Source organism: Loxodonta africana, chromosome 7 (genome assembly GCF_030014295.1).
Source record: "Loxodonta africana isolate mLoxAfr1 chromosome 7, mLoxAfr1.hap2, whole genome shotgun sequence".
NCBI classification, from domain to species: Eukaryota; Metazoa; Chordata; class Mammalia; order Proboscidea; family Elephantidae; genus Loxodonta; species Loxodonta africana.
In genome coordinates, this window is record NC_087348.1 from 77775192 (window position 1) to 77803158 (window position 27967).

At 39.5% G+C, this 27967-nt stretch overlaps 2 protein-coding genes and 1 pseudogene across 2 annotated transcripts; 2 read left to right on the top strand and 1 right to left on the bottom strand.

Moving 5' to 3' along the window:
* Positions 1-3844: 3844 nt before the first annotated feature.
* Positions 3845-6175, top strand: LOC100656790 (ubiquitin-conjugating enzyme E2 variant 2-like; annotated as a pseudogene).
* Positions 6176-11807: 5632 nt separating this feature from the next.
* On the top strand, positions 11808-15161 carry LOC100662729 (olfactory receptor 2D2-like). The gene has a single exon (XM_064289477.1). The coding sequence runs from the start codon at positions 14214-14216 to the stop codon at positions 15159-15161; it is 948 nt and encodes a 315-aa protein (XP_064145547.1). The 5' UTR covers positions 11808-14213.
* Positions 15162-20682: 5521 nt separating this feature from the next.
* Positions 20683-23956, bottom strand: LOC100657361 (olfactory receptor 10A4). Its single transcript, XM_064288496.1, is given in 2 exon segments — positions 20683-23624; positions 23626-23956. Coding segments are annotated over 2 exon segments (945 nt in total). The 5' UTR covers positions 23719-23956; the 3' UTR covers positions 20683-22772.
* Between the last annotated feature and the right edge of the window lie 4011 nt (positions 23957-27967).

The window sequence follows — 27967 nt, forward strand, 5'->3', positions numbered from 1 at the left end:
TCATTGATACCAAATAGTTCACCATACACCCTATAGATCATGCATGTATGTCTCAGTATTTTTTTCTCTTATGATCCTCCTGAATGCTACCTATTATTCTTTTATTTTCCACTTAACTCTTCACAGCTTCTGCTTTATATTTTAGAGAAATTATATGCTATATTGAAAAATAACATAATATTTCAGGGTGAGACAGACCTATATTCAAACCTAAGGTCTGATACTTATGAGTTGTGACTTTACCTGGTCTATACATTATAATACCTGTGAGGATTAAAGGATAGTTTATTTAAAAATACATAGCTCATTATGCCTGCCAATATATATTAGTTCCATCATTTCCCCTGCTCCATAAGAAAAGGAAGGAACTAAGTTTACTTTTACTACAATTAGTAGCATACATCTGTTGAGAATACTATATAACTTATATTCTATTTTAAACTGCCAAAAACACTAGTGGTCCACAAGCGGAGGTGCTTGGCTAATGTTTGATTTGCCTACATGGTGCTTCTGCTTTTCCAGAACTGGTTCTAGACTTTCATAGTAGGTTTTATTATTCTCATGTAATTTTTGCATAAATCCCATGAAGTAGGTATTATTACCCCATTTACAAAGGAGGAAACAGACATAAAAATTAAGAGTAATTTGCAAGAGCTAGTCTTTCTGGATAGTAAGGACAGGGTTTGAACCTAGATCACTCAGACTCCAAATTGTTAAGAGGAATAAAAACAGACTATGTTTAAAAAAACTGAAAAAAGCATGATGTAAGGAGAAAGAAAAATAGTCCAGTATGAATATAGTTGAATGAATAAGGGAATGATAACTGGAATTGGAGATAAGTTAGAGCTGAATTATAAAGGTGCTGGTATGACATGCTAAGGACATTAGTTTTATACTGAAGATGAGGGTGAATCAAGGATTTTAAACATGCAAATGATAGATCATCCCATTGGTGTTTTAGCAAGAACTCCAGAGAGCATATGGAGGATGGATTGAATGCAATAAAGTATACATGTAGGTCTGGAGTATGATTAGAGACAGAGAGCGCAACTAGGAATCAATAGCAATAATCTTGATGGGAAACAAGGGTCATCTCCACAGGAGGGATATGTTAAAAAACTGGGAATAGACAGGCTCTCCAAACAACAGTGCACAGGGAGGAGAGAAAAAGAGTGCCAAATGATTGAATTTCCAAGACAAATAATAGTTTAAAAGGACTTAAAAATTAACACAAAGAATGTACAATTGGATATGTAAGAGGAATAGCAAAGGAATCCATGGTTATGGATGGCAAGATGATCAAAAATTTCAAGAGCAATTTTTCATTTATACAAGCATCAAAGACAACTTGAAGAGTATTTGATTTCCTCAAGAATCTCTCTAGACCAAGATTTGTTCCAAGCCTGGGATCAATGGACTTTTGTATAACTTCACCGCACAAAAGGCCTTGGTCCCTCCAGATCCCTATCTCTAGAACCACAGTCTCTGAAAGCTGGCTGGTGCCCTGGAGACCTGAGAGTAAAACTCTAGCAGGCTCTCAGCTAAGGGGACCTAGTTTTCTCTCCCTCTGATGCAGCTAAGCGTAGTGGTTAAGTGCTACAGCTGTTAGCGAAAGGGTCGGCAGTTCGAATTCACCAGGCGCTCCTTGGAAACTCTATGGGGCAGTTCTACTCTGTCCTATAGGGTCGCTATGAGTTGGAATCGACTCAACGGCACTGGGTTTTTCTGGGATGCAGCTACACTTTTCAACACTGGGTTCTATCTTCCATCTTTCCCACCCATGTCATTGCAGACTGACCACTCTATTAATGAGCAGTCACAGGCTGTGACTTCATTAAAAAATTGTTCATGAGGAATACTGGTATTCAGGGAACATAGCTGAGTGAGGCTCATAGTGGTCTATTCTGGGGCCTGGTGGGAAAGCCTAGGTGAATAGACAGGATGAGATCTGAGGACAGGACTAAGGAACTCAGGCTGCTGACCCACAGTTCCTTATAGCTCAGCTTGTTTAGCAGATCAACTTGAAGCACAATTCCCTGCTGGCCTACAGGCATGCTGGATGCGTGAGGTCCAGATCAGCAGAGATTTTCCTCTGAGCTGTCAGCTCTGCCTAACGCCTGTTGTCCCGGTGCTTTTTGATGGAGGAATTCAATTTCTGAAGTTAAGAGATGATTCTGTGATGCACTTAATTTTGGCCTTACGTGCTCTCAACTACTCAATTACAAAACTCTTTGACTGATCTGTGTCTTCACAGGTTGTAACCATTTTCCACATCACTGCCATGAGTAATGTTTCCAAAATACAGGTCTGATCATTACTTCATGCTGAAAACCCTTTAATGGATCTATATAGTTTACAAAATAATCTTTGAACACCTCAGCATAGAAACTTCTGAAGATTTGACTTCTTCCAACCTCCAAATCCTAATCTCCCTTGAGTTTTCCTTCCCTATCATAGTTTTCATCACTGTGATTATCATCAACACCATGACCATGGACATCAGCATATCATAATAGTTAACATTTTGATGGAAATTACTATATGCCAGCATTGTTCTTTAGAGAAATACACATATTATCTCATTTCATCCTCTTTCACAAGCCATGAAGTAGTTGCTATGATTGTCTTCATTTTGCAGAAATGGGCAGTGAGGTACAGAATGCAATATTAAGTAACTTATCTAATGTTACAGGCCAAGTTATTGAGTGAAGAGCTAGGATTAAAACCCGCATTTTCATTCAGGAGTTCTTGTTCTCACCCAAACAAAGCCTGCAAGCTGTAGCCCATGGACCAAATGCAATGTTCCACCAATTTTTATGTTGTTGTGTTGTTAGGTGCCATTGAGTCGGTTTCCACTCATAGTGACCTCTTGTACAACAGAACGAAACGCTGCCAGTCCTGTGCCATCCTCACAACCATTGTTATGCTTGAGCCCATTGTCAATCCATTTTATTGAGGGTCTTCCTCTTTTTGGCTGACCCTCGGCTTTATGAAGCATGATTTCCTTCTCCAGGGACTTGTCCCTCCTGATAACATGTCCAAAAGTCTTGTCATGCTTGCATCTAAGGAACACTCTGGCTGTACTTCTTCCAAGACAGATTTGTTCGCTCTTCTGGCAGCCAATGGCATATTCAATATTCTCCACTAGCACCATAATTCAAAGCTGTCAACACTTCTTCAGTTGTCCTTATTCATTCTGCAGCTTTCGCATGCATATGAGGCGATTGAAAATAACAGTGCTCATGTCAGGTGCACTTTAGTCCTTAAAGTGACAATTTTTATATGGCTACTGAGAATAGCCCTCACATTTTTAAATATCTGGAAAAAAAAAAAGAATAACATTTGAAGATGTGTGAAAATTATACGAAATTTAAATTTTTGTATCCATTAATAAAATTTTATTGGAACACAGCCATGCTCATTCATTTATGTATTCTCTATGGCTGCTTACCTCCTCCAAGAGCAAAGTTTTGCAGTTGCAACGCAATCCTTAAATGGCGGTCTCATCTTTTTGCACTGATGCTCGGTGCAGTGAAAACTGCAATGAAACTAAGTTAACAAGAGGTTCGATTTTTATACAGGTGTAAGCAAAACCTTTACCAATGATGAGTTATTAAATCATGTTTGATTGCAATAGCCAAGGAAATGTGTCTACAGAAAATTTGTTCAAACCATCAGCCTTTTGTTTACAACTGATCCCCAAGAGACGAAACGCTGGGAGCAATATCAATAGTCAATTAAAAAACAAGACAATTGGGCCCCACTGTCCTTCACCCCTGCCCTCCCTGGTATCCCTGTCCCTCTAAATACCTCCTTGTCGCTTTTGTCTTCCTGGCCAGGCGTCATGGCTTGGCACTCCAGGCCCCTGCACTCCCGCCCCCTGGGTCCCTTACTCATGCTCTGCCCAACTTTTCCTGACCCGCCCACCCAGGTCGTCCTGGCTATCCTCCTGCCCTTGCTGTCCTCTCCCCGCAGGCCCTGAAAAGTTTCTTACACCTCAAGTCCCTAGTGTACCAGGAGAATAGGGAGGGAGACTCTCCAGAAGTGACACAACGTAACTTTGGCGTGTGGGCGTGCGTGCGTGCATGCTTGCGGAGCAACTAAGTTAGACCGCTGTAGAAGATAGTGGTCTCAGTGGGAGTTAAAATTCCTTGCGGTTTTCGCTTGTTGGAAGAACTTGAAGAAGGACAAAAAGGAGTAGTCGATGGTATGGTTGGATAGGGCCTTGAAGAAATGAAAATAGACTTACAGGGTGGGCAGTCATGATTATTGTGCCATCAAAGATAGATTATGAAAGTATATAGCCTGAAAGTAGAATGTGGACCTAAATACGCAGAAGCTCGCCCATCACTTATATTTGTTACATAAATTAATATGATTGAAATAAATAATTCCAGTGGGCTGGTGGGTGCACACAGCACCCCAAAATGCAAAACAGCAAAATTCGTATAGGGTTAGAGTTGTACTGAGACGTCTAATGATGCCTAAATAAGCTTCTACAGCCACCAGAAGGACAAACATACGATTACTTTTAATGAATCTCAAACTTGTATTAAATCAACAACCTTCTACTGAAGTTAATGTCTTGATTAAGTATCACAACCCACACATTAAGTAAAAGAATTCCAGCTGATGAACATGACCTGGACATTTGTAAAAATATATTTAATATATTACACCCAGTGTGGCTTCAGGTAAAGAGAGGAAAAAAACCGCAGAATATTTTTTTTCTCTTTTATCAAGGTACTGTCATTTAAGCATAAACATGGAGTGCTTAAAATAGAATTCCAGTTTATAAGATAGAAGCATGGTAAGAAGTCTCGGATTGCTGAGGAGGGATGTATGTTACTGAAAAGTAATCTCAAGAGGGAAAGAAAAATAACAGTAAGCTTTATTTACCCTTTAAGCAGAAATTCCTCATTCCACTTCCATCCTCTGGTAACCACTGGTAAACTTTTGTCTCTGAGTTTCCTGTTCTAAGTATTTCTTGTAAGTGAAGTCATAAAATATTTGTCCTTTTGAGCCTGACTTAAATTACTTAGCATAATGTTTTCAAGGTCTGTCCACATCCTAGCATGTATGAGAACTCATTTCTTCTTATGGGTGAATCATATTGCATTGTATGTATGTAGCACGTTTTGTTTATCCATTCATTTATTGATGGGCATTTGGGTTGCTTCCTCCTTTTGGCTGTTGTAAACAATGTTGCAGTGGATATTGGTGTATAGAGTCTATTTGAGTCCCTGCTTTAAATTCTCTTGGTATATTCCTAGCAGTGAAATTGCTTGGCCATATGGTAATTTTATGTTTAAATTTTTTGAGGAACCGCCAAGCTATTTTCCACAGTGACTGCACCCTTTTACATTCCTACCAGCCATGGATGAGGATTCCAATTTCTCCACATCCTCTCCAGGACTTACTGTTTCTCTTTTTTGATACAAATCATCCTAGCAAGTGTGAGGTGATATTGCATCGTGGTTTGATTTGAATTTCCCCAGTAACTAATGGAGAGGTCCCCAGGTGGTACAAATGGTTTGCTCTTATCAACTAACTTCGGTGCTGGTGTTTCAAACCCACCCAGCGGTGTTGTGAAAGAAAGGCCTGGCAATCTGCTTCCACAAAGATTACACACATGAAAACTCCGTGGAGTGGTTTGACCCTGTAGCCCATTGGTTGCCATGAGTCAGAATTGACTTGATGGCAATGGGTTTTTAGTGTTAAAAACTAATAGTAGCCCCTGGAGGATGCAAAGCATTAATGTGCCTGGCTGTTCCCTTAAAGTTTGGAGGTTTGAGTCCACCCAGAGGCACCTTGGAAGAAAGTCTTGGCCATATACTTCAGAAAAATCAGCCTTTGAAAACCATGTGGAGCACAGTTCTGCTCTGATAGACTTGGGGTCCTCATGAGTTGAAGTTGACTCAAAGACAACTGGATTATTATGGTTATAAAGGCATTTGCATGACAGTTGTTTTTGTGGTTGTTAGGTGCTGTGGAGTCAGTCTGTAGTCATAGTGACCCTGTGTACCACAGAAGGAAACACTGCCCAGTCCTATGCCATCCTCACAATTTTGCTATGTTTAAGCCCATTGTTGCAGCCACTGTGTCAGCCCATCTTACTGAGATCATTAAGGTTGTGTGTTGACTTGGCTAGGCCACGATTCCCAGTATGTCGTGGTTGTCTACCATTTTGCGATCTGATGTGATTATCCTCTGTGTTGTAAATCCTAACCTTTATGATGATAATGAGGCATGATTAGAGACAGTTATGTCAATGAGGTAGAACTCAGTCTACAAGATTAGGTTGTATCTTGAGTCCATCTCTTTTGAGATATAAAAGAGAGAATAGAGCAGAAAGAGGATAGGAATCTCCTACCATCAAGAAATTAGTGCCAGGGGTAGGTAGGACGCATCCTTTGGACCTGAGGTCCACTGTGCTGAGAAACTGCTAGACTAAGGGAACATTGATGTCAACGACCTTCCTCCAGAACTGACAGAGAAGGGAAGACTTCCCCTGGGGCTGGCACTCTGAATTTGGACTTAAAGCCTGCTAGACTGTGAGACAATAAATTTGTGTTTGTTAAAGGCATCCACTTGTATTTCTCTTATAGAGCACTAGATAATTAAGACAAGGGTCTTCCTCTTTTTCACTGATCCTCTAACAAGCATGATGTCCTTCTTGAGGGACTGTACCTCCTTATAATGTGTCCAAAGTATGTGAGACAAAGTCTTGCCATCCTTGTTTCTAAGGAGCATTCTGGCTGTGCTCCTTCTAAGACAGATTTGTTCCTTCTTCTGGCAGTCCATGATATATTCAATATTTTTCACCAACAGCATAATTCAAAGGCATCAATTATTCTTCTATCTACTCTATTCACTGTTGAGCTTTCGCATGCATATGAGGGCAATTGAAAACGCCATGGCTTGGGTCAGGTGCACCTTAATCCTCAGGGTTACATTAGTGCTTTTTAACTCTTTAAAGAGGTCTTTTGCAGCAGATTTGCCCAGTGCAATACATGGTTTAATTTCTTGACTGCTGCTTCCATGGGCGTTAATTGTGGTTCAAGTAAAATGAAATCTTGACAACTTCAGTATTTTCTTTGTTTATCATGATGTTGCTTATTGATTTAGTTTTGAGGATATTTGTTTTCTTTATGTTGTGGTGTAATCCGTACTGAAGGCTGCAGCCTTTGATCTTCATTAGTAAGTGTTTCAAGTTGTCCTCACTTTCAGCTAGCAGGGCTGTGTCATTTGAATATTGCAGCTTGTTAATGAGTCTTCCTCCAATCCTGATGTTGAGTTCTTTTTCATATAATCCAATTTCTCAGATTATTTGCTTGGCATACATGTTGAATAAGTATGTAGAAAGGAGAGAACTGAGTTAGTTAGACTCTTCAGTGAATAATACTTTTCTAAGATTAGTGTGTTCAACACCCCCTCCAGTTTCATTTATCTACGCATTTGTTTTTTTTTTTATTTCTGCTTAGTTCGTATTCATGCCTCATTCCCACTGCTCCTCTACCATTCTACTGTTTGTAATGCTTTCTTTTTACGTGTTCTTGCAAAATGAATTTTTTAAATCTATTTAAAATTTTATTCATAAATTTATATTTGTAACTAATTTGTTCTTGATTTCTCAGCTTCTAATTTGGGGCAGCTTAAAATTGTACGAACGCGTCTGAGGAAAACCCATAACCAGGTGCCATGAAGTCTATTCCTACACATTGCAAACCTTTATGTGCTTCACAGGGTTTTCAATGCCTGAGATTTGAAAGTAGAATATCAGGCCTTTCTTCCTTTGTATCTCTGGGTGAATTCAAGCCTCCAACCTTTCAGTTAGCAGACAAGTGTATGAATTATTTGCATCATCCAGGGGCTCCTTCTAGGGGAAAAGCCATGTAAAATATTGGACATATTTTGATGTGGGTCCTTTTTCTCTGGAATGTTGGTTTTCCAAATAAAATTATTTTCTAGCTTGATCTTTCAATAACAGAATCATTTTCAAATTTGAGTGACTGTGCCAAACATATGCTATTATTTGTCGAAACTCAGATATTAATTCTAATATCAACCACTTAGCCCTGGCTATAATAATCACAGGTAATATTTACTCAGCTCTTAACATGTGCAGGTATTATGTTAATCACATTTATCTATTGTTTTCAAGGGCGCATTATACTCACATTATGCAAATGATATAATCCTGTCTCAGAATCACAGAGAGAGTTTTTGGTAGATCTGGGGTGCAACCTATTATTTTTTCCTGCAGAAACCAAATGCTTAATCACAATAGTACAATGCTCTCCCAAAAACAAGACTTGTAAGAAAAACTGGTGATGGGGGCTCTAAACAGAGATTTGATAGGTAACTCTTTGTTGTTTTCTATTGTCCTTATAACCGCTAGGGAACCATCTGAGAGGAAACACAGCTCATCCTCCCTAGGGACTCAGAAATCTTCCTGAGCACTGTTCAGAGGCAGCTCCTAGTATCCACCTGCTCACTTCACTTAAGTGGAACTATTGTTGCACAACGAGCCCTGAGGACAGTGATAAGTCCTTTACATGTTGCAGGAGGACATAAAGAGGTGTGGGGGTTCCGTCACCTGCCTTGCCCAAGAACGTGGAAGATTTTACTGAGCTCTCTGCCTGTAAAACAAGATGCGCGTAGTCTCTACCCTGCTCTAGCTGCTGCGAATGCATCTTTAACTCTTTCCCAATGTGGGGTGTTTTACTGGCTTTGAGATGCTAATTTGATCCTTTATCTCTAACATGAGAACACTCTTCTGTAATATTTTTAGAGGAAAGGGAAGAGAAGTCACATACTGAACAAAAAGTAAAGAACCTGGGATATGTTGAGAGTGAATTGGTATCACTTTCTTCATAAATTCCAGCTAATTTTGTCCAAGCCATTTAATTCTTTGTGCTAAATCTTCTGTAATTGATCTGACCAAAACTTTGAATTCATTGAATCTATCTATGACATCATGATTATAACGTCAAATTGTCAGTGAAGAAGAATCCTGGTTCGCAACTGATAGAGACATTAAGCAGAACATCCATGAAGTCAGTACTGGTCCTTCCAGTGATATTCCTGTGTTGAGACTGCATTTGGAAGATACTAAGTGGATATGGAGGATAGGGATAAGTGATTCTAAACACAAAGAATCTTGAAATCAGAAGAGCAATGATTATTTTCCCTTGGTACCTATGGGCTTCCTTAGTCTCTTCTTCCTAAAAGAAGCATCTGATTAGACAGTGCATAGCTCAGTGACCTTGTCATTTAATGCCATATGTCATTTTAGAGAACTGAATGCACAAATTGATGTTAAATCTTGGGGAAGGGAATAAGATGACAGAAAGGTCAACAGCAAATAATGTTTTCTTAAGGAAGATTCCTGACCCTGGGCACCCATTCAGTCACCTGTGAGAGTGCCTTCTCCCTCACATTTGCTTGGGGAAATAGCATGCTTTTAAAAATCAAACCAGGAGAGGTTGGGGGTTCAGCTTGGGAACCTCTGTCATCCGTATATTCAATATTTTTCACCAATACTATAATTTCAAAGACATCAATTATTCTTCTATCTACTCTATTCACTGTCCAGCTTTTGAATGCATATGAGGCGATTGAAAAACACCATGGTTTGGGTCAGGTGCACCTTAATCCTCAGAGTTGCATTTTTGCTTTTTAATGCTTTAAAGAGGTCTTTTGCAGCAGATTTGCCCAGTGCAATTTCTGTTTCTGACTCACATTCACCTGTCTGCGGTTGCTCAGGTTCAGGTAAAGGCAGCTGAAGACACATGTGTTGAACACTTGCTGTATGCCAGATTTATCTTATTTTTTGTGACTGAGGATGATTCAGTTATGGTCCCTGCTCTTGAACATTTTATAGTCACTGAGAAAGACAAATACTTTCCACATAATCTGTTAGTGCTAAAATGGTGGTAAGTACATGGTGGTGTAGGTGCATGTGTGTATCTGTGATAGACTACATGCTTGTGTGTATCTGTGTCTGTGTGTGTTAGGAATGGAAGTGAGGAATGAGGCACTGGGTGGACCAGTAAGGAAAGTGTTTTTGGAGAATATTTTTCCTATATGGGATCTTGAAAAAACTGTGATTATTAGCTGGGCTCTGAAGGGATAGAAATCACAGCAACATCTCGTAGCTGCTGTTTCATTTTGTTACTGTCTGTTTATAGGCATCACCTTGAATTTTGTGACAAGTGTTTGGTTTTATGCTCTGTTTCCTTTCATGAATCTGAGAAACATTGTTAGCATACCATTTAATTTTCTCTGATATCTAGACATGTGATTGATGCAACTGTACGCAGATCTCTCTCTGGGAAGGGTGTAAACTGTGGCCAAGATAGGAGCAAGTCTAATGTTGAGCGTAACCAGAACCTGGAATTCTAAGAACCAACCAGGTAACACCTTACACTGGATGGATAGTAATTCAGAAAGTACCTAACTTGAAATAGCTTGTGTTAGCAGAACTTATTGTTATATCAGGTATTTTGACAATAGATTATATTTCCCTTTAGAAATAATTCTATGTTTGTTTTATTGAAGTAATTATTAGATTATACAGACTTACTTGGCTTAGTACATTCATTCATCAAAGCAGCATTTGTTGCAAATCTGTGATGTTACAGGGAGCACACCAGGCACTGTGGTTAAAACATGAGTATGGTTTGTACCCTTGTCTGTAGGATTATTTGGCTTCAGGAGCTGGGTCCTTGTTCTGTGTCTCCAGTATGTTTCCAAATAGATTTTTAAAGTTGATTGTGCTAATTGACTCATAGTATTTGCTCAAAAAATACAGTTGATTGAATATTCCCAGTGTGATGAGTTTGAAAGGAAAGTAGTGCTATACCTATGCAGCGGGTTTGCCTTGGAGTAGAGAGCCTATGTTGAGGAAAAACAGTGAGGTATAAAAACGCAGTGTGTCCTAGTTATTTGGTAGGGATAGTTGTTGGCAAAGGGGTCTATGGTTCATCTATAGTCAGTAAAATGGAGCCATAAATGATCATCAGGGAAAGATGTGGTGGTTTATATTAATGTTTTATTTGTTCATTTATTAAATGTTTGTTTTATTTCTTCTGTATAAAGATAGAAACCTGTATAATGGTTCTAGGAACTATTTTAGGTATTGATAGTATCCATCAAAACTATAGATACACCTACACTTATATTCCAAAAGTTATGGATTGAAATGTGTTGCCCAAAAATGTGCATCAACTTGGTTAGGACATATTTTCCAGTATTATGTTGTTGTCCTCCATTATATGATCTGATGCAATTTTCCTATGTGTTGTAAATCCTAATTTCAGCCTGTGGTTAATGCAGCAAGAATAGGTTATGATAAAGAGGATTAGGGTGGGATGCAACACCCTTACTCAGGTCACATCCATGATCCAGTGTAAGGGGAGTTTCCCTGTGGTGTGGCCTGCATCACCTTTTATATTATGAGACATAAATGAGAGAGAAGCACAGAGATAGGGGCCTCATTACCATCAGCCAAGAAGAGCCAGGAGCAGCATGTCCTTTGGACCCAGGGTCCCTGTGCTGACAAGCTCCTAGACCAAGAGAAGACTGATGACAAGCACCTTTTCCCCAGAACCAACAGAGAAAGAAAGACTTCCCCTAGAGCTCATTCCCTGCATTTGGACTTCTAACCTCCTAAACCATGAGACAATGAATTTCTGTTTGTTAAAACCACCCACTTGTGGTATTTCTGTTATAGCGGAACTAGATAACTAAGACACCAACCTTGGATAAAGCTTGTACTTAGCAGTTCATCTGTTTGGAAATTATCCTACAGGTATATTGTCATGGATGAAAATCAGTATATATGTAAGAAAGTTCATAAGGGAACTGTTTGTATTAGTACAAATTGGACCCAACCGTAATGTTCATTAGTAAGGGAATAACCCATTGTCATTGAGTCAATTCCGTCTCATAGCAACCCTATAGGACAGAGTAGAACTGCTCCATAGGATTTCCAGGGAGTGGCTGATGGACTTGAACTGCTGACCTCTTTGGTTAGCAGTGGAGCTCTTAACCACTGTGCCATCAGGGCTCCAATAAGAGAGTAGTTAAATTTTGGTTTATTTGTACTGTGGAATACCACGGAATTAACAGCAAGACTTAGGTATAGCTATATGTACTGGTAACGAAGTGTCTCCAAGATAAGTCCATTGTTTATTTAAAAAGCAAATCGCTAAGTTATATGTAAATTCTAAAAGTCCATATGCTCAAGTTCACATACACACATATTTAAATTAATAGAGAGACATCTGGAAAGACATATGCCAAGCTATGATCTGTGGAATAGTGGATTTGATGGTGTTTGTAGGGTAATTTTTACTATGCCACACATACATTTATGTATATTTAATTAAAAAAAAAAGACACCTGAATTTTTGCATCATCTTTGCAAAACACACTCTTGCTTAACTATTTTTAACAACTTTATTTAGTTAGAATTTACATACCATACAGTTCATCCACTTAAAGATCATAATTCAGTGGCTTTTAATATATTTGTAGAGTTGTACAATAATCATGACAGTAGTTTAAGAACATTTTCATTCATATCAAAAAGAAACCCTGTAACCCTTAGCTACTACCCCCCAATACCTCCATCCTCCCATCCCTGAGCAACCACTAATCTACTTTATGCCACTACAGATTTGCCTATTCTGGTTTTTTCATATTAATGGATTCATTCAATATGTGCTTCTTTGTTACTGGCTTTTTTCACCAAGTGTAATGTTTTCAAGTTTCATCCATGTCCTATCATGAATCAGTACTTCATTTCTTTTTTATGGCTGAATAATATTCCATTCTATGGATATATCACATTTTATTTATACATTCATGAGTTGATTTGCATTGTTTCTACTTTTTGGCTGTTATGAATTATGCTGCTATGAATATTTGTATACAAGTTCTTTTGTGCAGACATGTTTTCAGTTCTCTTGAGAAATACCTAGTAGTGGGATTGCTTAGTCATATGGGCTCTATCCAATTTTTCTATTTTTTTCTTTTGTTGCTGAAAATGTGTATATTTGACAAATACTTGAAATATGCATGATTAAACATTTTAAAGTGGAATAGTATATTTTATTCAAGGCAGGGTGTACAGGAAAACAAAATTGAAATAGAGAAGATTGAGGAGGAATATAGAGTTCTTTTGGAGATTATGAAAGAGTTTTTTACCACTTACAAGATTTTGGAGGTTAGTGGCACTGCTTTTTATTTTTCTCATATTGAATCAAAATCAACACCCCCCCTCTTAACCTGATGTAAGGGTAATGTTAGTGTAACCATTATGTTTACATGACTTGATTTGAGAATGTTTTAGTCCTGCCAGATTTTCCTGATTAAAAAAAACATACACATAGTTTTCAAAAGAGTTTTTAATCTCTGGAGGTAGAAGAAAGATAATGCAAGGCAGTGGAAGATGATAACGGACTGAGGATAGTGCTGAGTTTGAGCGCTGAGTTTGAGTGGAGTAAGAAACTAGCCAAGCTGATGGTTTAAATGGAAATCATGTTGTGATAGTGTGTTTGCTATTTTGGAAGCGCATTCATGGTCAAAATTAAGAGAGAGCTTGATCAGGAGATAGGATTTTCAAAGATTATCCACAGTATGCAATTACCCCTTGGTCTTCCACCTTCTTTAAGATAGCTTACTTTTCCTGAGAAACGTGTCAGATCTAAAAGATACTTTGGCTCTCATTAATCTCATATGCCTTCGTGACTATCTTTTCAGAAAAGAGACATCATAAACAGTTGTATGTCTGAAGCATTACCAAAAAAAGAAAGGCCCACACAATCATGAGATAGGAGCCATGTGGCAAGAGCAGCTTAAGAGACAGTGAGATTAAATGGTATGACTCACAGATGAATCAGTTTATCGTTATATTATCCAAAGTGTGAAATGCAGAATAAAGAATATGATTAGTTTGCTCTACTCTTCTCTTGACAGGTTACACCAGTGATGGACTGCAACATCTTATAACGTACTGAGTTTTGCAGCTCTGGAAATGTTCCAACTAAAGGAGGATGATTGCCGCTAAGGACCCTATAAAGGGAATTCTAGAAATGGTTGAGAGTGATTAGGGGAAAATCCTGGGCCTTGTAACCCTGAAATATATAATTTTGTAGGCCATGCATGCCGTTGTTTAGCATATCATGAAAAAATAGAGATAAACTATGAGACAGTCAAACCAGACACAGGTGACTGAATTCTTCCTTCTGGGACTCTCTGATGACCCATACACCCAGAAACTGCTTTTCATCTTATTCCTGGGTGTCTACCTAGTCACTGTGCTTGGAAATCTACTTCTTATGTCCCTTGTTCAGGTTGACTCCCGGCTTCACACACCCATGTATTTTTTTCTCTGCAACTTGTCTCTGGCTGATCTCTGTTTCTCTACTAACATCATTCCTCAGGCCCTCGTACACCTGCTATCCAGAAAGAAGACCATTTCATTCATACATTGTGCAGCTCAGCTTCTACTCTTCCTCATTTTTGGGGGTACGCAGTGTGCCCTTCTGGCAGTGATGTCCTGTGATCGATATGTGGCCATCTGTAATCCTTTGCATTACTCTGATGTCATGACGTGGAGAATATGTGTCCAGCTGGCCACAGGGTCATGGACAAGTGGCATTCTGGTGTCTGTTGTGGATACCACCTACACTCTAAGGCTACCCTACCAAGGCAGCAACAGCATCGCTCATTTTTTTTGTGAGGCCCCTGCACTGTTGGTCCTGGCATCCACTGACACCCACACTTCAGAAATGGCCATTTTTCTTGTGGGGGTCATGATCCTTCTCATACCTGTTTCACTAATTTTGGTATCCTGTGGCTGTGTTGTAGTGACCATGGTCAGGATGAAGTCAGCTGCTGGGAGGCTCAAGGCATTCTCTACCTGTGGCTCCCACCTCATAGTGGTCATCCTTTTTTATGGGTCAGCAGTTATCACCTACATGACCCCGAAGTCTTCCAAAGAGCAGGAAAAGATAGTGTCTGTTTTCTATGCTGTGGTGACCCCCATGCTCAATCCCCTCATCTACAGCCTGAGGAACAAGGATGTGAAAGGAGCTCTGAGAAAAGTAACCACAAGTCATTTTGCATGCAACCTTGGGATCTACCACTAATAGCGAGCTCAGAGACCCTGCATCTCCCTATGTGTAAGATTTGATGAGTAGTCGCCTTTCTTGTGAATCTGGAACATGGAAAGATTCTCATCTTAGGGCCTTTCCTTCTGTGTACCCAGCATGCCTCATCCAGGATTTCCTTTGTAGAAGGAGAAGGACAGTAACACATGGAGCAATAAGAAGGTGTGTGTGCTTCCTTCTGACTGGTTCTTTGACATATGAGGGTTAAGAAATCTCTGGAGAAGCATTCATAGTTTATAAGCCCTGGAACCTGTAAAATCTATCTTTTTAATTTTCTGTATGATAATATCTGTCTATCCCAGATCCTGTTGCAACTCTTTTATTGTTTTATATTTCTGAATTTCTTTGCATCATCAAATGACCAGAGGTTTAAAAACATTGTTGTTAGGTGCTGTCGAGTTGATTCAGATTCATAGTGACCCGATGTGACAGAGTAGAACTGTCGCATAGGCTTTATTAGGCTGTAATCTTTATGGGAACAGTTCACCAGTTCGTTCTCCTGCGGAGCCACTGGGTGGATTAGAACTGCCAAACTTTTGGTAAGCAGCTGATCACTTAAGCCTTGTGCCACCAGTGCTCCATTAACAAACATTAATCGCTTACTGTGAGCTAGATGCTGTGTGAGTATGTGTGTGTGTGCTTTATGTGGGTAGTGGAGAGCATGGGTACAGTGAAGCAGAACTTATGACCTGTACTAGCCTTCTCACATTCTTCTTAGAAATATCAGGATCGATTCTATCAGGATACACTTTACAAAAATGAAGAGAGGATTTTGGAAACCAACATGAAATAGTAACATATCCCAGGGCTAGCAAGAGAGAGGAGCTACTACCAGTCCTACACCTGAAGGACCAAGAGTACCTGGATTGGGTAGCTGTATGTAGAAGGCCACCGGATATAGGTATATGGAGGTGAGGATGTTTTGCAAATAAATATTTAAACCTTATTGTCTATTATTGTATTTCAACTAGAAGCCAGAGAGCAAGAGCACGTGTTGATAGAATGGATAAAAGTCAGGTTTCTGAGGCACATGTGAAGGCGGAGAGGATAGAGACTGGGTCTGACGTGGCAAATGTAAGCTGCGGTACACCCCTTTACCCTCAGGATGCACTTGTCCTTTTTCTGGTGAATTCAAGTCCCCAATACAGGGAACACATAAAGCTTCATTAGCACCTTAACCCTAGCAATGTGACATCAGTTAGGTCACACTTCTACTTAGTATCTAAAATAATAGCTCCCACAAGGACTATTTACCTAAGAAAGCTGAGGGATAAACAGGTAAAAAGCAAACAACAGGAAACATAGCTGCTATAGTTTTTGATTCTGCTCCCTGGACCTAAGTTGATAATCATAACTTCTTTCTTTTCACCACCCTTTCATGATTTTCTTATTTCCTGCCAGTGCCTCATTTGGATGGGGTTCTTTACCTGGTGTGTTGTTGTTGTGTTCTCTGGTGTGATGACCTAAAATTTCCTTCCTATCAGATTTGAGTTCTTGGTGATACTTTTTGTGTGTGTGTGTGTGTGTGCTTTAAGTGAAAGATTACAAATCAAGTCAGTCTCTCACACAAAAACCCATATACGCCTTGCTACACACTCCCAATTACTCTCCCCCTAATGAGACAGCCTGCTCTCTCCCTCCACTCTCTCATTTTAATGTCCATTTTGCCAGCTTCTAACCCCCTCCATCCTCTCATCTCCCCTCCAGGCAGGAGATGCCAACATAGTCTCAAGTGTCCACCTGATCCAAGGAGCTCACTCCTCACCAGCATCCCTTTCCAACCCATTGTCCAGTCCAATCCATGTCTGAAGAGTTGGCTTCAGGAATGGTTCCTGTTCTGGGGCAAGAGAAGGTCTGGGGTCCATGACCAGCGGGGTCCTTCTAGTCTCAGTCAGACCATTAAGTCTGGTCTTACGAGAATTTGGGGTCTGCATCCCACTGCTCTCCTGCTCCCTCAAGGGTTATCTGTTGTGTTCCCATTCAGGGCAGTCATTGGTTGTAGCCGGGCACCATCTAGTTCTTCTGGTCTCAGGATGATGTAGTCTCTGGTTCATGTGGCCCTTTCTGTCTCTTGGGGTCGTAATCGCCTTGTGTCCTCGGTGTTCTTCATTCTCCTTTGATCCAGGTGTGTTGAGACCAATTGATGCATCTTAGGTGGCTGCTTGCTAGCATTTAAGACCCCAGACGCCACTCTTCAAAGTGGGATGCAGAATGTTTTCTTAATAGATTTTATTGTGCCAATTGACTTAGATGTCCCCTGAAACCATGGTCCCAGACCCCTGCCCCTGCTACGGTGGCCTTTGAAGCATTCAGTTTATTCAGGAAACTTCTTTGCTTTTGGTTTAGTCTAATTGTGCTGACCTCCCCTGTATTGTGTGTTGTCTTTCCCTTCACCTAAAGCTGTTCTTATCTACTATCTAATTAGTAATGCCCCTCTCCCACCCCCCTCCCTCCCCCTTCTCGTAACCACAAAAGAATGTTTTCTTCTCAGTTTGAACTATTTCTCAAGTTCTTATAATAGTGATCTTATACAATATTTGTCCTTTTGCAACTGACTAATTTCACTCAGCATAATGCCTTCCAGGTTATTCCATGTTATGAAATGTTTCACAGATTCCTCACTGTTCTTTATCGATGCATTGTATTCCATTGTGTGAATATACCATAGTTTGATGTTTATCCATTCATCCATTGATGGGCACCTTGTTTGCTTCCATCCTTTTGCTATTGTAAACAGTGCTGCAATAAACATGGGTGTGCATATATCTGTTTGTGTAAAGGCTCTTCTTTCTCTAGGATATATTCCAAGGAGTGGGATTGCTGGATCATATGGTAGTTCTATTTGTAGCTTTTTAAGGAAGCGCCAAATCGATTTCCAAAGTGGTTGTACCATTTTATATTCCCACCAGCAGTTTATAAGTGTTCCAATGTCTCCACAGCCTCTCCAACATTTATTATTTTGTGTTTTTTGGATTAATGCCAGCCTTGTTGGAATGAGATGAAATCTCATTGTAGTTTTGATCTGCATTTCTCTAATGGCTAATGATCATGAACATTTCCTCATATACCTGTTAGCTACCTGAATGTCTTCTTTAGTGAAGTGTCTATTCATGTTGGTGATACTTTTTTTAATTGGATTCCTGAAGTTTCCCTTTGAGCAGGGCTATTGTTAAAGGAGGTGTCACTGGGTGGTGTAAACAGTTAATGGACTTGGCTGTGAGCTGATTGATCACTTCAGACAATGGATTGGCTCCTATTGTCTGCCCTCTGGTTCAGTAATTTGAAGACTCCAATACCTGTGGGTATTTTCTGTTTCCAGTTTATTAGGATCATGAGTGATTCAAGACCACCATGAAGGCATTCCTTCTTTGGGCACTGTTGTTAGGTGCCATCGAGTTTGTTCCAACTCATAGCTACCCTATGCACAATAGAACGAAACACTGCCCGGTCCTGCACCATCCTTACAATCGTTGTTATGCTTGAGCCCATTTTTGCAGCCACTCTGTCAATCCACCTGGTTGAGTGTCTTCCTCTTTTCTGCTGACCCTGTACTTTGACAAGCATGATGTCCTTCTCCAGAGACAGATCACTCCTGACAATATGTCCAAAGTATGTAAGACGCAGTCTCGCCATCCTTGCTTCTAAGGAGCATTCTGGTTGTTCTTTTCTAAGATAGATTTGTTCGTTCTTTTGGCAGTCCATGGTGTATTCTAATATTCTTCATCAGCACCACAATTCAAAGGCATTAATTCTTCTTCGGTCTTCCTTATTCATTGTCCACCTTTCACATGCATGTGATGCCATTGAAAATACCATGACTTGAGTCAGGCACACCTTAGTCTTCAAGGTGACATCTTTGTTTTTCGACATTTTAAAGAGGTCCTTTGCAGCAGATTTGCCCAGTGCAATGCGTCTTTTGATTTCTTGACTGCTGCTTCCATGGCTGTTGATTGTGGATCCAAGTAAAATGAAATCCTTGACAACTTCAATCTTTTCTCCATTTATCGTGATCTTGCTTATTGGTCCATGTGAGGATTTTTGTTTTCTTTATGTTGAGGTGCAATCCATACTGAAGGCTGTGGTCTTTGATCTTCATTAGTAAGTGCTTCAAGTCCTCTTCACTTTCAGCAAGCAAGGTTGTGTCATTCTGTGTAATGCAGGTTGTTAATGAGTCTTTCTCCAATCCTGATGCCCTGTTCTTCTTCATAGAGTCCAGCTTCTCAGATTATTTGCTCAGTATTCAGATTGAATAAGTATGGTGAAAGGATGTATCCCTGACACACACCTTTCCTGACTTTAAACCATGTAGTGTCCCCTTGTTCTGTGCAAACAACTGCCTCTTGATCTATGTAATGGTTCCTCATGAGCACAGTTAAATCTTCTGGAACTCCCATTCTTCGCAATGTTATCCATAATTTGTTATGATCCACACAGTCAAATGCCTTTGCATAGTCAATAAAACACAGGTAAACATCTTTCTGGTATCCTCTGCTTTTAGCTGGAAAGAAGGAAGGCCCAGGCAGTCTACTGAGAAAGATCAACCAGTGAAAACTTCTGAACAGTAACAACTCTAAATCAGCCAAACCCAAGAATGTAGACATGGATAGTAAAAACTCTTGAGTTGCTGGTGTAATCACGAAATGAGCCACTGCACCTGTAGCTCCTGGTTTGCCAACCACTGCATTCTGGTTATTGTAGGGACAGCATCATATGTTGACCAGTATTTTAAAGTGTATCCTGCATTTTATGAGACAGAACGACAAGTTCTCAGAGGTTGTCCTCTAGCTGGTGTTGCAGTTCAGACTTCAGCAGGTCATTCTACAATTTTATCAAGTCAACTGCGTATGGATAATAGGGTTGTTATGAGTTTGAATCAGTTGATAAGATAGAGTGATGTTGAGGCTACTACCAAAATTTTCTTCACCATAAAATGTGTCTTCTAGCTGGGATTGATGTTACGTAGGATACATTTATATATTGAAAAGAGTTCTAAAAATCAGTGAATGGTGAAGTTAAATGAAACTCCGTAAGTCTGTTCATATGAGAACATAGCACTACTAACTCCTAAATGATGGCAGTGGACCTGTGTAATCAACATATCAGCAGGGGTCAACTGCTTTTCTTGGTAAAGAGTGCTGTATCATGACTCAGTTTTGTTAGATGTAAACCATATTATAATCACTACCACACATGATATAGAAGATTTTAATCACCCTGAAAAGGTCCCTGATGCCCTATTTCAGTCAATGACTTCCACCCGCTGCTAACCCCTGGCTATCATTGATCTGCTTTTTGTTGCTATATATTTACTTTTTCTAAAATTTTAGGTATATAAAATAAATCAGTATGGAGTTTTTGATCTGGCTTCTTTTATATAGATTATTATTTTTAAGACATATCCATTTTGAGACACTGTATGTATCAATAGTCTTTTCCATTTTATTGCTAAGTAGTATTCCATGAGTGGTCTATTAGGAAATGGGAGGATTACATACAATGAAGAATGCAGATGGAGAAGAAAAGCATGTCATCTTTTCTGACAAAAGAGAAACATAAAGATGTGGGCATAGATGGACAGATTTTAGATGTAAGGGCATAAAAAGAAGTCGTTTATGTTTGATCACCTCAGTTATCTTGAAGTAGAAGTTAGAAGTTATTGTTTTGGATGGAAGGGGGAAAGGAGTGGAACAGGGAAGAATGGCAACATTTGGGGCATCAGCTGAGAAGAATAGGATATGGCCTCAAATTGCCCTAGCCTTTGTGTTTTAAAACAATATAGATTTATTATGTTATAGTTCTAGAGGCCAGAAGTTCAAAATCAGTTTCCTTGGGCTAAAATCAAGGTAGTGGCAGGCCTGCATGCCCTTCTGGAGGCTCTAGGGGGTAAATTCATTCCCTTAACTTTTCCAGCTCCTAAAGGCTGCCTATGTTTCTTGGCCCAAGGCCCCTTCCTCCATATTCAAAGCCAGTAAGTGGTATAGCATCTCCTCTACTCCTCTCTTACCTCTCCTTCCACCTTTGTACTTTTTCCTCCCTCAGCCTGATCCCTTTGCTTTCCTCTTATAAGGACCCTTGTGATTGTGTGGGCACATCCAGATAATTCAGGATAATCTCCCTATCTCAAGATCCTTAACTTAATCACACTTGCAAAGTACCTTTTGCCATGCAAGGTAATATATCCAGAAGTCTGGGGATTACCAGTTGGACACCAAGAGGAGTCAGTATTCACCCTACCACACCAACCTCAGGTAAAATAATTGTGGAGGAATGATTAAAGCTTGTCTAAAATTTAGAATGGTACCAGTCTGCTTAGTTGTGTGACTGTCATTATGCAAACTGGACCCTATGAGTTGTCTTTTCATTTTATAAATTCTTCTGGTGATTTTTTAGAATGAACTGCCATTCTGGGACCCCTGCTACATGAGGAAAAAGACAGTTTGTATGAAATATTCAACTTGCCCTGGTATCTTCTCGCCAACCCCACAGAGGTAGGGTTGTCTATAGAGTTTGTAGAGAGCACGTGCCTACCCCGTGAATTAACAATGGATTGTCAAGGATGTGTTTACACAAAGCTACATTTCCCATGGCTCATGGCTGCTGCTTTCTGTGAGTCAAGAATTGGGCTAGTTCACTGGAAAAAGTCACAAAGAGGGGTTTCTGTGTTGGTTGGGTGATATGCAAGCTTGAAAAAAGACGATTTCATCTCTTCAAAATAAGATTACAGAAGAAAATCTAAAAAACAGGGAATCCTTGGGTTATTCACAGCAGTTTCCTATAACCTGTCCACTTACACTTGACTGGGGCATTCTGTACACCATTCCTGTCAAGAAACTCTCATATACCAAATAAATAATTTGAGACTGAGGCAATTGTCAATGTAGAGTCATCTTTCTCCAGACATTGCACAAACAGATTGATTATGGTACAAAGGAAAAACTCATCAATTGCTGCCCTCTAAACATGTGTACTTGATAAATCTCTAGTGATTTTAAGCACCTCTTTATTACTTCTCTTTCTTGCTAGAATGTAAACTCCATGAGGCAAGAAATCTGTTTTGTTTACTATTGTATCTTCTTGGTCTAGAATAGAGCCTGAAACATGTTGGTTGCTGAATAAATATTTGCTGAAAAAATGATTTGATGACTAAAAAAAAAGATTGTTTAAATCATTTCTTTAATTGCCTTGTCAACAACAAGGCCTGAAAATTTGCAGAGTATTTTGACAAGTAGAAGAATATATTGCTGAAGATTACAAAATATTTGACACAGTTGAAGAAAGTTTAAAATAAATAGAAAGTGGCAGAAATTTAATGATTTTATCAACCATCAGATAAGTTTCCAATATGTGAAAACTAGCAGCATCCTTGGAGTCACTGATACCACAATCCCACAGAATACTGGGCCTAGTATAGTTCTTTCTTTTATCACTTACGTTCTTTCCTTCAGAAACTAATTCCAGTGCAAAGTCCAAAATCCCAGCTTGTATACTGTGAATCTTGGTAGGAGTAGAGACCAAAAACCCATTTTGAAATTAATTTTTCTTTCCTTTTTTCCTTACATTCTGCTGCCTCAGTTCCATCAAACCCTGGTCTTAGTTTCTGAAGGCCAGGGTTTTGCGGATGACCCGCTTCAATGCAGCCTTTACTTCACTGTTCCTTAAGCTGTAGATGATTGGATTCAACATAGGAGTCACCACTGTGTAGGAGAGTGAGAGCATCTTCTTGCTCTCAGGAGAGGTGCTAGACCGTGGTCGGAAATATGTGAGAATGGCAGTGCTGTAGAAGAGGGAGACAACCAGGAGGTGGGAGGAACATGTGGAGAAGGCTTTGCATTTCCCCTCAGCTGATGGCATCCTGAATATGGTAGAGAGGATATGGACATAGGACCCCAAGATCAGCAAGAAAGGGAAGAGGATGAATAAGACAGTAGCTGTCAGAGCCTCCAGTTCAAACAGAGAAGTATCAGCACAGACCAGTGCAATGACAGGGGGGCTGTCAAACAAGAAGTGATTCACCCTGTTGGGGCCACAAAATGGGAAGCTGAAAATCCATGTAGTTTGTACAGTGGCCACTGGAAAACCTGAGAACCAAGAGGCAGCTGCCAGGTGGGCACAGGCCCTGCGGCCCATGATGACTGGGTAGCGCAAAGGGTTGCAGATGGCCACATAGCGGTCATATCCCATTGTGGCTAGGAGGCAGCACTCTGCAGCCCCAAAGAAGAAGAAGAAATACATCTGAGTTGCACAGCCAAGGAAGGAGATGGTTGTGTCCTGCATGATCAGAGTCCCCAGCATCTTGGGCACAATAACCAAATTGAAACCTATCTCCAGGAAGGACAAGTTTTTCAGGAAGAAGTACATAGGACTTTGTAGGGCAGAGTCAGCTGTAGTGACTAAGATAATGAGGACATTGCTCATTAGGGTAACCATGTAAATGGCCAAAAAAAGAGAGAAAGAGTACAGCCTGTAGTTCAGAGGACAGAGCTGAGAAGCTCACAAGAACAAACCCACTGACAGTTGTCCAATTTCCCCGCATCATTCTTCTGCCCAAGATTTCACTGGATATTCAAACCCCAGGAGGGCAGGGGAAGTCTCCATATGTTAGACCTCTGTTATACTTTTAGAAAGGGAGCATCCTGCACTTCTTTTTTTTCCTAGCTATTGAAAATCAAACAGCTGTACTCCCCAAAATGTAATAAACAAACCTGATCACCGGATTCATAATTTGGGGGAAGAATACTGACTTCTTTTTTTATTTTCAGACTGAAATGCGACATATTGTGTATCTGTACATGGCTGGCCTGACTTTTCTCTGCTGTATCGACGATGGTCACAGTCACAGCTTCACTTTTGTGCTTCTACTGTGTTTCTCTTCAACGATTAGTGGTGCTAAAACAGAAATCAGATCTAAGCATTTCTGAATAGAGAGGTCTTAATGTACAATGAAAGGTGGTAAGGTCTAGCAGCTACCTTTTTTTGCAAAAGAGTGGGAAGGAGAAAATCAAGGAAGTGAACCAAGAATTACCAAATGATCCTTCAAGAGGAGACCTGAATGTGTCTCAGTTTTGAGAAGCTCATCCTCATTCTGGGGAAGACTTCAGAATATTGCACGAATCTCCATTTCTAAATTCAGAAAATTGTAAGCTAAACAGAAAGACACAATATAGAACTGGGGTTATCTTGACCCCAGGGCCAAAGATTCTTTGTGCGGCTGAATGTTATTAGGCACAGGAAACAGATACTCAAGATAGCGTCAGAACCATGGAGAGAAACTAGATGTGTTAAGTATAAATCTTTAAATCAGCTTCCCTTGATTGACTTGTGTAGTGTACAGTCTTGACTCTTATGATTTTTAAAGCTCGTGTTTTACATGTTAGTAAAGTCTTACAGAAATAAGTAGGTGTTACTAATAAGATTCAGTGCTGTGAAAAGGAAAGTTTCGTCACTGTACCGTAACTAAGCTTCAAAACTGGGCCCCTGAAGTTGTTTCTGATGACAAATTAAATGAAGGAATAAATCTAAAGTTCTTAGCATGGCATCTAACGTGCTGTAAATGCTCAGTAAATGTGTTTAGTATTGTAATTACAGAAGACCTGCTGGCACAATGGTTAAGAGCTCGGCTACTAAACAAAAGGTTGGCAATTTGAATCCATACATTGCTCCTTAGAAACCCTATGAGGCAGTTCTACTCTGTCCTATAACGGTTGCTATAAGTTGGAATGGACTCGATGGCAACGGGTTTATTATTATTACAATATAATACTAAACTTAAAAGCCACTCATTTTTTTGTCCTACTCATTGTCCAAAGTCACTGTCATGCCTGGTATTCAATCACTAAGAGAAAATAATCATTTGTTCAATAAAATAAATACTGATTATCTACTGTGTACCAGACTCTCTTTTAGATACTGGAGATGATACATTAGTAAACAAAACAAACAAAAATATCATCTTCTGGTAGGGAAGAGAGGTAATAAACAAATTGTGGGGGAAGAATATATAGCAAGGTAGATGGTGGTAAAGCAGTGGAGAAGGACATAGGCATTTGGTGTGTAAAGACACCAGGGAAGCCTTCACTGAGAAGATGATATTTGAGCAAACTCCTGAGCAGGTTCAAGAGGTGAAGTGAGGATGGTGAAGGAAGAAGGGAGGAAAAGAGCCAAAAAAAAAAAAAAAATGAGTAAACGTTGTTTGTAAAAATTCGTTGACTCATATTCATCTTTTTAAAACACAACCAGGCATCACTTCTATGCAAAATTTTTGATACCTCATCTATTTTCATAGTAAGCATTAACATTTATTGAGCTATCCTGTGTTTTGCATTTATTATCGTATTTAATTCTCACAACATCATGAAGATACAGGCTCTATTAATAGGACCATCTCACAGCCAAGGATCTGAGGCACTGAGAAGTTGAGTAATTTTTCCAGTGTTAGGCAGCTAGCAGTCTCACTGCAAGGCATGGATTTAACCATTAGGCAACACTTTCGCCCACTCTCTTAGAATGGAAATGAGTTAGAGCTCACAGGTTAGGACAAGCAGAAGTCTCTAGGACGGGGTAGGTAGTAAGAGAGCAAAAAGCAAGACAGTTTCCAAAGATGGACAGGAAATTTCAATGTATTAGCAAAACTGGAGACCTGTGTTACTGCTTTCATAGCGCTTGTTGTAGAATAATCATTAATTTATATATTTGTCTCATATTCTAGATGGTTTACTCCTTGAGAGTGGAAATTGTGTCTTCTTCAAATTTTATCTCAATGGCTGGAAAGGGATTGCTTTTGAATGAATGAATAATGAGAAAAATGTGGACAATAATCAGGGAAATATGTAAATGTTTTCTCTATAGAAAGACAGTCTTTGTATAGACTAATGCAGGCATAGTGAGCTCCTTTTACAAGGTATTTAGACACATAAGAATAGCACACAACTTCATAGACTTTACACAGGTTTCAAGCATCCTCCTTGTATCTAACCCATTTCAGTAAATGGCAGCAACCCAGTTGGACAATCCAGATATCTGATATAATCCTTTAATTTATCCCCCAAACTTGATTACTCTTCCTCCTAAACATTGATTCAGTGTTACCTTCTCCATCCTGACGATGGCTTGGAATATTGTATGAACCCACTTCTAGGTTATTACCTTCAAATGTATCCTTGATGTGCGTGTCATCTTTGTGACAACTCTCATTAAGTCAGTTACATGCTCAACATCTTTGAGAAACTCTTTCTTAGCCCTAGGCTAAAGTGTAAATCCTTAAACAAGGTTCTTTTCTATGCTGTCTGGTTTTCGTTGGGTTTTTTTGTTTGTTTTTGGTCCAGTTTCAAATCCCCTGCATAACCAATGCTTGAGTCACACCAAAATATTTGTTATTTCTTACGCATACCTTGTTCTCACACCTCCTTGCATTTGCCCATGCTTCTCTCTATGCTTGAAAATTTCTCCCTGCAACTATGTAGAATTTTCATCTCAGCTTTCAAGTTTCAGTTGAAGCATCACTTTTCTTTGTGATTTTTCCCTCTCTTCCCCTAGCAGACTCAAGGAACTATTTTTTCACTCTCTCATACCGCTTTGTGCAAACCTCTAGTAAAGCACTTTTATAATTGAGTTTTATAGCAGAGTCCCTGGGTGGTGCAAATGGTTAATGCACTCGGCTGCTAACCAAAAGATTGGCGGTTTGAGTCCACCTACAAGTACCTTGGAAGAAAGGCCTGGCAATCTACTTCTGAAAAATCAGCCATTGAAAACCCTATTTAGCACAGCTCTACTCTGACCCACATGGCATAGCCATGAGGCAAAGTCATTTTGATGGCAACTGGTTTGTTCATTTGCTTTTTTTTTTGGTTTATAATTGGGTATGTGTGCATCTACTTATGTTATCTAATTCTTAGCACCATTAGGAAAAATCTATTTGTTCATCACTGTATCTTTTGTACTTAGCATAGTGTTAAGCACTCAGTAATATAGCCTAAGTTTTGATAATTTGATAGTATTTTGATGAACTATTGGCTCTACAGTCAATTAAGACCTCTAAGTGTTTTTTTTTTATCTGTGATATGTTGAATTTCCTCTTCCATGGTATATTTATTCCATTTAAATGTTTTGTTATTATATATCTAGCTAGAAAAGATATTTTTAAAGCCTTAGTGTAACTGCTTTGGATAGTTGATTGTACCATTACGTCTACTCCTCTCAAATACTTAATCAAAATGTTTTCTAGGACAGAACCAAGTCCCTGGTAGCACATCAGTTAAACTGTCTCCCAAAATAGCGCTTGTTGTAGAATGAGTTGACATCAATTTTTTGTTGTTGTTAGGCACAGTTGAGTTGGTTCTGACTCACAACGATCCTATGTATGACAAAACAAAACACTGTCTGGTCCTGCGCTACCCTCACAATTGCTGGTATGTTTGAGCCCGTTGTTGCAGCCACTGTATCGATCCATATTGTTGAGGGTCATCCTCTTTTTCCCTGACCCTCTACTTTTTACTCTATACTTCTTGGGCAAATTTGTTCAGCAAATTGGAAAGACATCTAATTTTTCTATCAAAGACCTTAAGTCCTTTTAGACATGGGCTGGGTATAAATAAACACAGTTGTATATACTGACACTTGGAACATATCTCTTTAATGTAGCAACAGAAATCTCATGAGAGGGTTCATCAAATACTTGAGTGAAATGCAGATAAACAATATTGATACTCATTCTTTAATCCAAGATCTAATATCAAATTCCTTGTAAAGCCTTTTCTGACCTCCCCCACCCTCCAGCTGGGTATAATTAA

Bases quoted from the DNA above. Each gene is read 5' to 3' on its own strand.
- LOC100662729 (XM_064289477.1), top strand. From the start codon at position 14,214: ATGAGACAGTCAAACCAGACACAGGTGACTGAATTCTTCCTTCTGGGA.